General features: G+C 40.6%; 1 protein-coding gene across 1 annotated transcript in view; it reads right to left on the bottom strand.

Annotated features, from left to right (window-relative positions):
• The window catches only part of kiaa1549la (KIAA1549-like a), a 90,895-nt gene extending 80,693 nt beyond the window's left edge, over positions 1–10,202 (bottom strand). Inside the window, exon 1 of the mRNA XM_084059508.1 lies at positions 10,154–10,202. Coding sequence (XP_083915634.1) covers positions 10,154–10,178 — 25 coding nt within the window. The 5' untranslated portion in view covers positions 10,179–10,202. The remainder of the gene's footprint in view (positions 1–10,153) is intronic.
• Positions 10,203–15,258: the final 5,056 nt, after the last annotated feature.

Here is a 15,258-nt window from a genome sequence, read left to right on the forward strand (position 1 = left end):
TCAGAAATGCTAATACTTGAATTTGCCAACACAATTGATTAGACTGTTTTGTAATCAAAGCTTCTGTGCTTCATTGACTACACACACGTTTGTGAACAACACAGGCTGCTGTAGGCCAGCTGCAGGGTCTGCTGCTTGCTATGCATTTAAATCAAATTCCTTTATAACTTTGCACCATTGAGCCAGCCCTTTCTCTCTCTGCTGACATTCTCTCTGGCATTGTGTGTGCGTGCGTGTGTGCGTGCGCGCGTGCGCGCGTGCGTGCGTGCGTGTAGCCGCAAGCCAAGGTCCAGCAAGCTACTACAGGGCAAAAACAACATTTTCATAAACGGATGTACCAAACTTTTCTCAGTTGATCGTAAGGTAATTTTGGACGTAGAATCAGTTTCTGCTTGGAACATTTTTGTATTGTGCATATTGGACAATTTTCATATCCTACATTAAAATTGGCTACTGGGACTGATTTAAGTAAAAAACATAATGGAAACAGCTATGATAATTTATTGATCTTGTGATTTAGAATGATTCTGTCATCCTTTTTGAATGAGTAGACTATAAAGAGCAACTTCTTGTAGATGCACACTTACATTTTTAAACTGCTTTAGAACACAGCATCAAAATGCACACAGCTGCCTCCTCCTAACGCGCCATTATGTCACAGAGCGCTGAAGCCTCATTGCCTTGTGAATTGTCCTCCAGATCCGTGGAGTGTCAGTATGTTGTGATAATTAATGCATGTACAGCTTTAGCTGCAGACGCATGAGCAGACTGGCATAATAAATAAACTGCTGGCCGATACATACAGCTTATATGAACTTGGAACGAGTTCAATATGTAAACAAGTTAACTCAAGTCTCAACCAACTGGCTTTTTCATTTGACGTCACGGCTGCTTATTCTAGAGCTCTCTGATTGGTTAAGATGTCGGTCTGTGAACCCGTTTCTTTTTTTTATGATCAACTTTAACAGCATCTGATACTGCAGCAGTATCAGATGCAGCATCATCTACTGTATCATATTATGTATATAAAAAATAACTGCAAACAATCAATAGGGCATTACCTTATTATAGATAACATCAAGGGCCTACTACATGAAGATACACATTCCACTTCAAATCATATTTGTCCAACTGGTTATTCATCCTAAAAGATAACTTCTCTAAAGCAGCCACAGTTCCAAGCTGAGAGAACCATACATGTGCTGGAGGAAAATCCTCAGACTTCCATTCTTTAACAATGATCTTCCTGCCCACCATAAGTGCTGTATGAATCCAGTCCGCCAGAGGCGCAGGGAGTTTTCGTGGCGATGGATCACCCAGAATAAACAGACCAGGCGTATAAGGAATAGAGTCTGTACTCTATTGCATTGCCACAACACATGAATAAGTGTACCGGGGTCCTCCCCACACCTCCAGCAAACCGGCCTATCTCTGAGCGTAGCCCTGAACAATCTTGTCGGAGTCCAATAGACACTATTAATTATTTCAAATTGAACTAATCTGGTTCTAAATTCACGGGACATCTTCGTAGAATCATTTTCCATTCACTGGCAGTAAAGGACTGATTTAAGTCAACCTTCCAAATCCTCTTTAGACTTGAGGGCTGACCTTGGTGTGCTATCATCATTGAATAATATTTTGATGCCTCATGTCCAGTTCCAAATATAGTTGACACTATTTTCAGGAGGTCAAACTCTGTTGGCATATTGGGGTGAGGTCTTAAATTTGTCAGTAGTAGAAGATAAGATACTTCCAGAAGTGATTACGTGGAAGATCATATTTTAAATTCTGTGAAGCTTTTAACTGTGTCTCCCTCATACAGATCCTTCAGAGCCAGATTAACCTTTTCTACCCATAGATTCCAAATTAATGTTTTTTTTTATCAATAAGGAGCCAAATACTGGAAGAAAGGTGTTGAGGTATAAATAAATAAATAAAAAAGAGGGACATTTTCTTCCACACCAAACGTAAATGGAGAAAAATGGGATGGTTACTAATAGCCTCAGGTAGTTGAGCAGTGGTAAAATATACCAAAAGTAGAGAGACCAGTGAGCAAGATGTCTTAGGCTGAAAGCATAATGTTAAAGCAAAATATTTGGGATTCCCAAACCCCCCGATCCACCGGCCACTGTAACCTTTTCAAGCAAAGCCTAGGGCATTTGTTATTCCATACAAAATGATCGGTCTATGAACCTGTATAATCCAATACCTTGACACAGACCAGCGGGGCTGCCGAGGCACGAGGCAGGCACGGCATGGGGGAAAAAATTGTTAAAAGAAAGCATAGTTGACTGGCAGCACCAGGGGTTTTGTTCCTGGGCTCCCCAAGCTTCGGGCCCCAGGCTGAAGCCCTGTGAGCCCATGCGTTAATCTGCTCTTTCTGGCCTCTCTTGAGTCACTTCTACCTTTTCCAATTGATTGAGTGAGCGACAAAAATGCTAATAAACAGCTTAAATTTGGGAAAAGAGAAAAAGCTGACACAATATTACACGTGCAAACATAGTGAAAATAGCAGATCTACAAGCTCATGATTCGATATGTTGTGAGCTTGTAGAATGGCTATTTTCACTAGTTTTGAAACAAAACTTTTCACCTATAATGACATGCCTAAAATAGGGATCTCTTACTGATTGATAAAAAAATAAAAATACAAATATTGATTATTTTTTATAATCGATTAAATTGATTAGTTGCACCCCAAAACATAACAGACCAATACCAGTCTTCACTTTGGCAGAGAGCTGTAATATTAGTCTCCCCTGGTTGAAATCACATTTACATACATTTAGCACCAGCAAGGCTCTACACTTGAGTGATAGCTTGTTTCAACCCCCATCATCTGAGCACAGATCCCTGCCAGGCCAGGCTGCCTACCCAGGGCTGTGTTGTGACCTGTTATAGCTCCACCATGAAGCCAATTTGTGTGCCTGATCCTCCTTGGGCTATACTGGGAGTGTGCTTGCAAAGTTGCACAGCAATCGGACACTGCATTCATGATTTGTGGCATTTTGTGCTAAACTGTCCCCTTCCGCACATTTTGAAATCCAATTGTATGAAATCTGAAATAAAGTCTGACAGATCTTGATCACATCACTACATGGTGTACCAATTTGCATGAGTTTAGGACATAATCTGTATAAGTAGTAGCAAAAAGTGTGTTTTGCGCACGCACACAAAATAAAATCTAAAAAATTGACTATTTTCACCATATGACACCTCACTCCTCTCTCTCTATCTCTCTCTCTAAGTGTCTGAAATCTCTGAACATGAACATTTACAATGTCATGATCATGGGTCTTCTTTTGAAATAGTAACCCCCGACTGGCCTGGGTTATTTACACACCAAACCTTGTTTGTAGAGTACCAGACTAAAGCTGTTTCCATCACTCAGATCCCTACTGTTTGACTGAACTGAATGAATAAAATAGGGAGGAAAGCTTCTTCAATCAATTGACTAAAAACAAACATTGTGAGAGTATAGGACTATTTGAGCTATGTTCCCCAGCCAACTGCCATGTACAAAAGCTTGCACAAAAATAATTCAGATTGGCATTAAATGGCTGTATACTGAACTAAATCAGAATAATTGATCATGTTTGATTGATGAGGGTTGATGAATGATGATCAGCAAAAGTAATATCAGCCACTAGGCCTCCATGCTTTCCCTTGCTGTCCTCTCTGGTCATTAGCCTGATTTATACTTTGTCACGTGCAAATTAGCATATACATTTTTTTCACTGTATAAGACATGTCTCTGGACTTGTCTCATGTAAACATACATTACTAACTACAGTATAACTATTAGACAGGATCGCATGAATGATAACTAAATATATGTTTATTACATTTTGATAACTAAGTGATAGCGTGCACAATGGAACTCCATTATTTTATATGTATCCGTCTGTCTGTCTGCGGAACTGACTGACTCCCATTTATGCCATGACAACATCATGGATCCTCGTATCTATATATTTAGTCGATCGATATGGCAGTGGGTACCGCCCCGGGTACTCTGACAACTGGTACAAAGGGTACTCTGACAACAAGTTTAAGTACAACGGTATTGCATAAACAGGTGGGGGCCTTTCACACTGGTAGCATTTATTTTGTGCTATTGATTTGCATTCATTCTAACTGTTTGCGTCATTAAAGTGATGTAATTATCTTTCACCGCAAATGAAAGCATCAAACTGTTGAATTATGATATACGGTATATGAAATATTTGGCGACGCATTTTCGGATCGTTTATTCGACACACTCCACAGCACGCACCTATGCATGCACACGCACCAAACACAGACAGAGAGACAAACAAAGAGTGGCTGCGTTCATGTGCATGGTCACACGCACAGGACACCAACACACTAAATTTGACCACATACCCCGACACAGCTACAAGAGCATGCACTGACGTGCACTAAACACACAGTTTGAAGTTACTGCGTCAGACAGTGTACATACAGTATCGTCTCTGTCGGGTGGAAACCTCACATGTCCAAAACAGTTACTTTTCAGGATTCAAATTCAAAGGTAGCAAAAGTAGCAGATCTGCAAGCTCAAAACACGTCGCTTTCCACCACGTTTCGAGCTTGCGGATCTGCTTTTGATACTTTTGTGTGACACTGTAGTATGATCAAGTAGGGCATTAACTTAGGAAAAAACACAAACAGTTAAAATATGGACATAAGAGGTTTCCGCCCGACAGTGACAATATTATAATTGGGGTGTGGCTCCGGGCGGAGATTTGCGCTCCACTGAGTTGTTCTTCTCTGTGAAGCACTTTGTGGCCAATCTAATCAAATTTGATATGATTTTGATCTATTTAACAGTAGCCTGCTGAAATGACTACCTATCTTGCTTGCACTGTAGCAGTACAGGGAAAGGTTTCTTGCACTATAACCTTTCTATCATTTTGCTGGTGCACATAGCCCCACTGGGGCAGTATAGGCTAAGCAAAACAATGGATATATAGAGTGGATCAAAACAATGGATAGAATGGATCAAAACAACGGATAGAATGGATCAAAAACAATGGATAGAATGGATCACAACAATGGATAGAATGGATCAAAAACAATGGATAGAATGGATCAAAACAATGAGTCTATAGAAGGTGATGGCAAAAGTTCAGTTCAGTTCACACTCCACAAACATGCACACTATCTGTCTAAGAAGAACTTCAAGGTAACAGCAAGGTAATAATAATGATAAATTGCATTTTTATAGCGCTTTTCTACCCAAGTACTAAAAAGCGCCCCACAGTGGTTCATTCATTCATACATTGGGTGGTGTATGAATGGTTCCTCACTTCCCACATTCACACAGCAATGGTGGCAAGCTAGCGCCGACCGACTCATTGGAGGCAATGTAGGGTTGCCCAAGGACACTTCGACACCAACTCTGGGGGAGCCTGGGATCGAACTGGGAACCTCGCGGTTCCCACAAGCCCACAAGCAAACATACTTAAAGCACACACACACACACACACACACACACACACACACACACACACACACACACACACACACACACACACACACACACACACACACACACACACACACACACACACACACACACACACACACACACACACACACAGTGAGAAAATAGTTAGCTGCTGATCTGTTCCCATGGCAACAGAGCCCAATAGATCTCAGTTATTGACTGATGATGATTATCTCAGTGGACCTATTAAAGAAAACACCTACTCACACACACACACATGCGCAAGCTTACACACACACACACACACACACACACACACACACACACACACACACACACACACACACACGCACGCACGCACGCACGCACGCACACACACACAGATTTTTTTTTGGTTATGCATGGAGACAGGACAGAAAGAAAGAAAGAATATTGCTGGATGCACGTGTTAACAGGTAAGAAAAAGAGTCATGCCCCCAAGTCATACATGCCTGCTTTTAAAAATAGAACGATTAAGAATGAGTGGATGGTTTGGTCAGACTAACAGGAAGGAGGGAAGATACATTTATGTTTTTTTATCTAATGTCTTGGCTCCTCATTGAAATTAATATTTCAAATTCATAAAATATATATCTATTTTACAAGCATGGTGCATTAACAAACATGGGCCTTGTTCCAAATGATCATCTGACTTGTAATTTGACATATTCAGTCAGCAAGTCAAGCCATCCACTACAATCAGACAGCAAGATAATCAATCCAGCCAGCCAGCCAGTATATTAACCAGTCAACTAGTTCTTATAAAGATCCATACGCGTAACTGAAACAGACTCCAAAATAGACCTTTTACACAGCAGACATTTTGACTGGTAAACAAGGCTTAAAGGACAACTTTGTTTTTTTACAACCAATGTTTATGTTTTAGATTGTAATTAAAGTAAATAAAAGATGAGTGTTAAAAATTTTAAATTTACTGCTTTCTATAGTTTTAGCAATTTTCACAATCTTTTTTTACAGTGTTTTCACAGTGGGCGGGGGCATTCTGTCCGGTGGCTAAATATGTATTTTTTTAACACATTAACCCGGCGTTTTCTTTATTATTATTTACAGTAGCTCTTCTAGCCCCCAATAACTCACATCTGGCCATCTCAGACAGCCGGACCTTTTTTATTGTGTAAAAAAGGCATATTTAGCCACCGGACAGAATGCCCCCGCCCACTGTAAAAAATATTGCAAAAAATGCTAAAAATATAGAAAGCAGTAAATGAAAAAAAAATTACACTCATCATTTATTTACTTTAATTACAAGCTAAAATATAAACCTTGGTTGTAAAAAAACAAAGTTGTCCTTTAAGGTATTAACATTAACAGTTCATTTCCTTCTGGTGCACAGAAACGCCTACTATAAATGAAACACACCCACAATTAATGTTATTACCTTCAACTGTATTTACAGTACCTGCTGTCAAAATGCCTGAATAACCCTGCATATGGACCCTAAAATAGGCCAATATTCATGTGTAGGCCTGTAATTCCTTAGACAATTTTTGCCCAAACAATCTTGACAATGATCTGTAGCAAATGTTGGTTTCAACATATCTAACACATTGCAACATTGGGTAGATAAGACATGATATAGGTCTCAGAAGTAAAACCCACAGTAGCAGGCCTGCTTAGTAATTGCATCTTCAGAATGTTAAGACTTTGCTATAGGCTCTATAACCGCACTGATGCTAGGTAATGCTATAGCAAGGCTGAAAATCCTAAAGGCATTAATTTACAACGTTGGTTTTGAAATTTTACATTCAAAACTCTAAATCTGCTGCCTTTTCTGATGCTGTATGAACTCAGAACTACAAGCAGATCAAAATGCGTCACATTGCGACCTGTTGAGAGCTTGTGGATCTGCTATTTATGGCGAATATTCAACCAGAATAGGGAAACTGGGGTTCAATTGGGTAAATGATAAGCCTGTGCGTAAATTCAAGCAGCACGCTCTCTTTGGCACTACTCAGAAATGGACTCTCTTAGGCTAATAAAACATTTAATCCATTGCTGCTATTGTTCTGTGCATGGCTATATAGAGATCATTAATTATTTGTTTATAGCGACTATGAGACGTCCTCCTTATGGATCTGTCCATGGTAGTTGATCCCAGGGTTCAACATGGGGTTTGAATGAATAAGTGTTTCCTCTGCTCCCATAATGTCAAAGGTAATACAGCTGTCAGACCCAGGCTCTGTCTTCTATGATTGGCCCGGGGAAAATCTAAAGACAGCTGGTTAAGTTTAAGCATGGATTTGGTTTGGTGTGGTTTAATTAAGTTTAGTTTAATGTCAGATACTGTTTGTATGGTTGAGAGTAGGCATTTGTTGTGGTTTCGTTCATTTATTTTTGTTAATATTATGTACCGATTGTGTGGTTCAAGGAGCACTTCACCATCATATAATTGGTCCTTATTAACACTGATTATCAGATAATTCCTGTCTACTCACTTCAAGTCTCTGGAGGGCTAAGCGCAGTTTAGAAACCTGCCTACCAATGACATCATCGATGCGGATTCTAGGCTAATAGAAACTTCTGCTTTTCTCTTACTGGAAAGCTAGCACGCTGAAATAGAAGCCATGTAATTCCATTAATAAAAATGTTTTTGTTTTAAGTTTGAAATGAGCAAAAATGGTTACAGATAGATTATGTCACCAGTAGGCATGTTTCTGAACTGTCCACGGCCCTCCTCTGGCTCTGAGACAGAACAGACAGGGACTATCTTATACTGTATGAGCCTTAGTGAGGACAAATTATATTATGAAGGTTAAAAATGGGTGAAGAGCTCCTTTAAGCTTGGGTATGAGTTCTGTGTGGCTTCATTAATTAGGCTAATGTTATTTAAGGTTGGTCACTGTTTGCATGATTAAGTTTAATGGGTTTAGTGTAGTTTCATAACTTTTAATATGGTTGGGCATTGGGGTGCTTTTATTTAGTTGCCTTAGGCGCTGTATGGATACGTTTGAGTTGGCTATGGTTTTGGTTTCATTATTTCATTTTAGTTAGTAAGTTAACGGCTCAGTGTAGGCTGCGTAGCCTTGGATCAAGACTCTCATAAATGTATTTTATCGAGTCTGACTTTTGCATTCGTATCTACGATAATCTTGGCCTGCACTCCCCAGTGCGTCCTGCGTTTTCACCAGTAAAGCCCGTACTTCTCCGTACATGTACAAAAAACAAATATAAGGTGCGGTTGCCCCAAATGTTAACTCGCGCTTGGGAGCCTTTGTGCAATGTATTAGTCCGTATTTTTCAAGAAAGTAGTGTTTTAATCCCGTCTGTGTGGGATTCTGTTCCCTCAACTTCCCTGTATTCCTCAATGGGCGGAAGTGACAGGGCGCATCCGGTGAAAGTCGGAATTACATGCAATGTAAACAGGAAGTAAACGAGGGGGAAATGAAGTTCGGCCACAAACGGGATTAAAAACACTTCTTTATTGAAAAATACGGACAAATACATTGCACAAGGACTTCGAAACGCAAGTTGACATTTGGGTCAACCGGTTAAGCACCTTATATGTATTTCTTGTACATGTAGGGAGAAGTACGGGCTTTACTGGTGAAAACGCAGGACGCACTGGGGGGTGCTAAACAAGACTATCGTAGATACGAAAGTAAAAGTCAGACTCAATAAAATACATAATGATAGTCTTGATCCAAGGCTATAGGCTCAGCGTTTCCTTTACCACACTGCCCAGCGGTTGACTGTCCACTGCCAATAATTAGCGATGCGCCTCTGTTCCCTCGCGCGCAATGCTTCGGTCCCCACCCCCCACAGAGCAAAACAAAACAAAAATCACACAAAAAGATTAAAAATAAATAACGTATAGAAATTTAAAACAAGCTGTCAAAACCTAAGTAGACCAGACATTTTCATCAGTTCAATAAAAACATACAAACAGTTAACCACAAAATAACACACCCAAGCAAAAAAAAAAAGCAACTTTACAAGAATGAAACAACATGCATGGTCAATTTCACCAGCCTACAATGAACAGATGAGCCAAAGGGTCTATGCGCTAACGTTGGTACAGCTTGCAATAGGTTAGCAGCCTGGGTCTATTCTCAATGTGTTCCCCAAAAACATTTGGGGGACTGATCGATAAATGGCTACTTGGTGATGATTGGTCCATATTTTGGACCAAGAGCACAATGCCAATTACAACTCTTACACAACTCTTACACAGGGGTCATCGCCATGCTGGCTTGTAGTGGACATTTTTGTCAAAATTCAGGTTTTGCCATCAATATACAAAATGAAAGTAGACAAACACATAAAGAGATAGAGTCCTAAATGACCATTACAGGTCTGTAACTCTGAGAGTGTACAAATGTAACTTGGTCACGTTTGTACACCCTGAGTTATGGCCGGGGGTCCTTGAAAATAAAACGTTTGAACCACTGTCCTAGTGGACTCCTAATGTGCCATAGACAAGTAAATCAGTGTCATACATATTCTGAAGAAAACATGGAGACTGACATTCAGTAATTGGGTCTTGTCTTGTGATCAAAATAAGAACATTATAATGGTGTGTAAAAACAAAATAAAAAATGTGCCACGGACACATTTGTCCGTGTATGGACATATTGATGACCCCATGCTCTTACAGGTTGGTCAACAGCACAAATCCAGTATAGCTTTGGTCACATAACTTACCAGTGGCAGCCAACGAACACTGCATCAGCAGCAGGAGAATCCCAGTGGTTAGAAAACACCTGGCCAACATCGTCTTCCTTCCGACGGCCACCGTCCCCGCAGCAGCATGTCTCCATCCCGCGGTGTTTATCCCTCCGCCAACAGTCCAACAACAAGCACCGGGGCCGTTGCTGCTGATCCTCCCGCTGCCGGAGTCGCGCGCATATTTGGAAGCCATTTGGTCAACCAATTAATCCTGAAACAAATTCATCTAACGCTGTTGTTCCTGTGAACGGCATCTGATCTACCTGACACGCGACAGTCTCTCCACGAGCCCCTGCCAGGAGGCTCAGTGGACGAGAGGAAGGCAAACGATGCCGTTCGCGTGTCAAGTCCCCCTAATGCGACTGCAATAAGGCGCTCTCCATTTCCACTTGGTGCTGAAAAGCCGCGTTTATGTCATTTACCTTGAACAAAAGCCCCCCCGCCCCCGCCCCCAAAACGCTGGAACATCCACGGATTGCCCCGGTCAGTTATTGCTGCATCCACCTAAACGCTTTTCTGGCGTAAGTTTAAGGTTTAAATCATGATATCGTTCTCTCTTGTTGTTTACCGTCAACCCCCCGTGCTATCGTTAGAAGGCAAATATCAAGTCTGTGACGCCAGCACTGCCTTGATGTAAATTTTATTTAGCAAATGTGGGAACAGCCAGGAACTAGGCGTCCTCTGGTGGGAGCTGACGGCAGAACGGGTCGAGCAACAGAGTGAAGGGAACAGTAAATAACTTAAATTAGGAGACCATGCCATGGGGACGCTTTTCCCTCTACACACACTTATTCAGTAAAACCTATTGCAGGCAGAGGTGGGTATAATGAGTTACATTTACTTTACATTTACTTGAGTAGTTTAAGTTTTTGAATAACTTGTACTTGTAAGAGCAGTTTTAATGCTACACACTTTTCAATTTACTCAATTATATTTATGCTTTGTTTGGCTATATTCTGCTTGTTACTTTTATTTCTATCAGTTTTTTATTATTACATGCATGTTCTGTTTGTTTCATTCTCTCAAAGACTTGAGCAATATTTTATTCTATTCGACAAGCACTTATAATTCTATAGATTCTATTCTATGTAGTCTTATTTTAGACATTACATTGAATAACCTTAAATAAAATGAAGTAACTCAGTACTTTATTAGTCTTTCCAATACACTTTCTCTCTTATTCCAATAATTATTTGGATGACTATACTTTTACTTCTTTTTACTACTTTAAAAGTAACAATAATTGTAATTGAGTACAGTTTTGGCTACTCTATCTGCTTCTGATTGCAGGTGAATTTGTAAGAAATAGAGAAATGCAATCCCCTGGGTTCACTTGCTTCATATAAAAAAATAGCTAAAAAGCTTTTTTTTTTGGGGAAATATTGCCCAAGTTAAAGTCAAAGCTGGCTGCAATTTGATTCCTTGCTAATATAATATAAAGGGCCAACAATAATTGCAGTGTGGTGTTGATGTTTCAATACAAATAATTCAGGAAAAGACAGGAAACATGGTGTCATTATCCCAACACTGAATGTTGTAAAGTGTAGGCTTTATACAGGTTTTACAGAAAGGGCACTGGGAAAGCACATGTCTAATAATGAGCTTTCCCAGTGCCCTTTTAATCTAGAAGCAAGTCCTCAAAAAAGGCTTTCGTTTTTGAGATACCCTAACCGAAATAGAACAAAACACAACAGTGTTTTCCATTTGTTCCAATTATTCAAAAAAGCGACTCAAGTAAATGCAACTGAGTAAATGTAACTCATTACCACCTCAACACAGGGAAGCGAAACAGGAACTTAACATGTTTGTTCACAAGCACCTGGAGTTCCAACAAGCACCAAAGTACCTCTGCATATGTCTGGATAGGACACTGCCCTTCAATCAACACCAGTCGAATACTGTGCCTCAACCAGGTGTAGGAGCCCACATGTCAAAAAGGTTGATGCTGCAAGCAACAACTTTCTCCGAAGCATAAATGGCTGCCTGAAGCCCACCCATGTCCTACCTGCCAGTCCTTGCAGGAATAGGCTCTATACAGCAGCCACATTGGAAAGAAACTGGGCCTCTTCATTACTACTTCACAGGTCATTTACCAATTATACTAATTGAGGCTCTGTTCCATTCTGGTCAAACAGAGTCAGGGTGCTGATATTGTGCATGTTGGCTCACTGGAAACACTCTGCTACACCAGTGGGTCTCAAAGGGTGGTCCAGGCACCCTCATGATTCCTTGAGGGAGTTCCAAATGGCCCCTTACGTATGTGTAACTCTGGTTCCAGTTATGGGGGTACTTGAAATTAAAATGTTTGAGAACCACTGTGCTACACTAAACGGAACAGAGCCTTAATTAGTATATTGGTAAAATATAAGTAAGGAAGAGGCCCAATTTATTTCCAATAGGTGCTTTGCATAGAGCCTATTGCAATCTACAATTTAGGCATTTAGCAGACGCTCTTAATCCAGAGCAATTTACAGTAAGCAAGGTAAACACATACACCAAATGCATAGAGACAGTGTAGTGTCTAGCACCAGTCTAAACAATATAATATATAAATAAAATACAAAATAATTATCTGTACATTGAAACTATACAAATAGAATGCCAGCCAGGTCAACAATGAACCTGGCATCTGTCTAAATAACATGCTGCTATCTAAATTACATTTTATAAGTGCATAAGACTGGAAAGTCATCAAGGCTAGGTCAAGTGCTACGGGCTAAGGTGGCGTCTGAAGAGGTGAGTCTTCAGATTATTACCCCAGCCGGCCTCTAACGAGAGGCCATACCATCAACCTAGCAAGGACAGGCCAGATACTACATGACTGGCATATCCTGCAAGACAGTGCCTTCAAACAGGCTCAAGTCCCCGCACCTATACGATAAGGTGCCACCAGAGCTGCTCGGTTCTATCCCACCACTACATCTGTGAGCCAATCTACCACACCGGCAGGGGACCTCACCTGCGTACTGGAGTTGGCTGCTTTTAAAAACTACTAGGAAGAAGTAGGGCTTGGAACTTGGCAGACAGCGCAGCATTCGAGTGTGGCGAGCCTGAGCAGCCTGCCGAACACATAATCACCACTTGTGCCCTGTACAGACAGTACTTTGGAGGCCGGCAGTACTTTGGAGGCCGGCCTCTTCCAAGTGGAACCAGAGACAAGGGCAACACTGAGTTGGACAGTTGAGGCTGATACATGAAAACATAGGAAGTGTTTTCCATGTCTCCAATGAATGAAATGGATTGTTGTGAATTAGGCCAGTCCGAATATGGGAAAGCCAATAACTGGAGGATAGTACTCACTTTTCAGATTTACTGATGTATGAAAGAGGTATCTGCCCTATATCACCATAGTCAGAATGTACATGTAATTTACCTATAAACAAAACAACAAAAGATACTTAAATATATCCAAAGATTGCTGAATGTTAGTTGGTCATAGACAGAGTAGGCCCCTTTATTTTCAGATTACTTGTATTAAACACAATCTCTAATGTCTGTTTCCTCAGGCTCATCATTAGTGAAGAAACAAGATACTTGCAACTAACTTGGGTTAGAAGTTACTTCACACAGCAAATCAAGGTCACCATAGTTTCTTCAACTGGAGGCAGCAGAAAAAACAATGGATGCTTAAAGATTCCTCCTGCAAGCGTAAGAATCGATTCACCTCTCCTATGCCACCAGATGGCGCAAAGATTCACTTACTCACATCCTCACAGGGACATTCATGTCCCTACTTTATAGTAAAAAGTTATAATAACCAGAAAGGCACATATGCAACACCCATATGTACAGTAAGACTGATTCAAATGAAAATATAACAATCAAAAGCTATAATATTATGTGGAGATCATAATTGTAAATAATGTAATAATGTAGGTAAGACCTAAACACTGTGTTACAAATAGCCTACTTTACGCATTATATACTTGTGTATATACTCGTGTACAGTATACACAGTACCGTTGCTGTCGGGCAGAAACTCCTGCATTTCTTTCCCATAAATCAGAACACCCTTTACGTCTGTGTGTTGATTAAAAAAACAATGAAAAGTATTAAAAAGGCTTCTGACAAAACCTCCTCCAACTCCATTGGATCCTCAAAAGTCCATCAAAGGGGGGTGGAGTTAGCTGGTTTTGTTGACTCCAGGCTCCGCCCCCTTTTGACCTCCAACCTCATTATGAGCTTGGAGGTCCATTTAGCTGTTCTTATCAATGATGAACAAAACCTCCTAACTCCACTTTCTGTTTTGTTATAGTCATTTCCTGAAAAATGAACATTTTGCAATTAGCTGGTTTCTGCCCGACAGCAGAGATATATATACTGTATACTAGATTTTCAGGCCGCATAGTGGCTTTCAAATCCAGTCCTATATTGCACTGATCAGAGCAATTTGTGCCATGTTTGGTGGTGCTTGGAGCACACTGTGCATGTGGCCTCTGGTGTAAGTATTGTCTTGACAGACCCCTGAACAGTGTTTGTGTCAAGTTTGGTAAGGATTCATCTCTCAAGAACAGATTCTAACATGACCCCTGTGGTGACAATTGTCATGGCAGACCCCTGGACAGTGTTTGCGCCAAGTTTGGTAAGGATTGGAGCAACGGTACACCTGTGGCAACCGTGGGGGCCACACGTGGCAGGCCCCTGATCAGTGTTTGTGCCAGGTTACACAATTCTGAGTTCTACAAACTCAACATTATGAGGTAGTGGACATGTTGCTGGAAATAAAAATAACAATGAGTACAGCTGAAGATTTAAAAATGAATCACCTCATATCACTCATGTTACTATCAAGCTATAGTAAAATGTTGTATTCTTCCACAAAAGAGCCTGTAATAACCGCAAGGAAAATGTCAGTGAAATACAGACTTTGCTTATCCCACACAAAACACAGACGTGTGTGTCTGTTGGGGGGGGGGGGGTCCAAAGGTAATACTAGTCCTATGTGAATAGTAATTTGAGGAATCCCACAAAGCCAAAATTAAAAGGGATAGGAGGGGCACCAACCAATTATATAAAATTTTAAGTTACACACATCTACAGTGGTCCTCATACCTACTATAAATAGAGTCACTAACTATAAA

The sequence above is a fragment of the Gymnoscopelus microlampas genome, assembly GCF_963454915.1.
Source record: "Gymnoscopelus microlampas genome assembly, chromosome: 6".
NCBI classification, from domain to species: domain Eukaryota; kingdom Metazoa; phylum Chordata; class Actinopteri; order Myctophiformes; family Myctophidae; genus Gymnoscopelus; species Gymnoscopelus microlampas.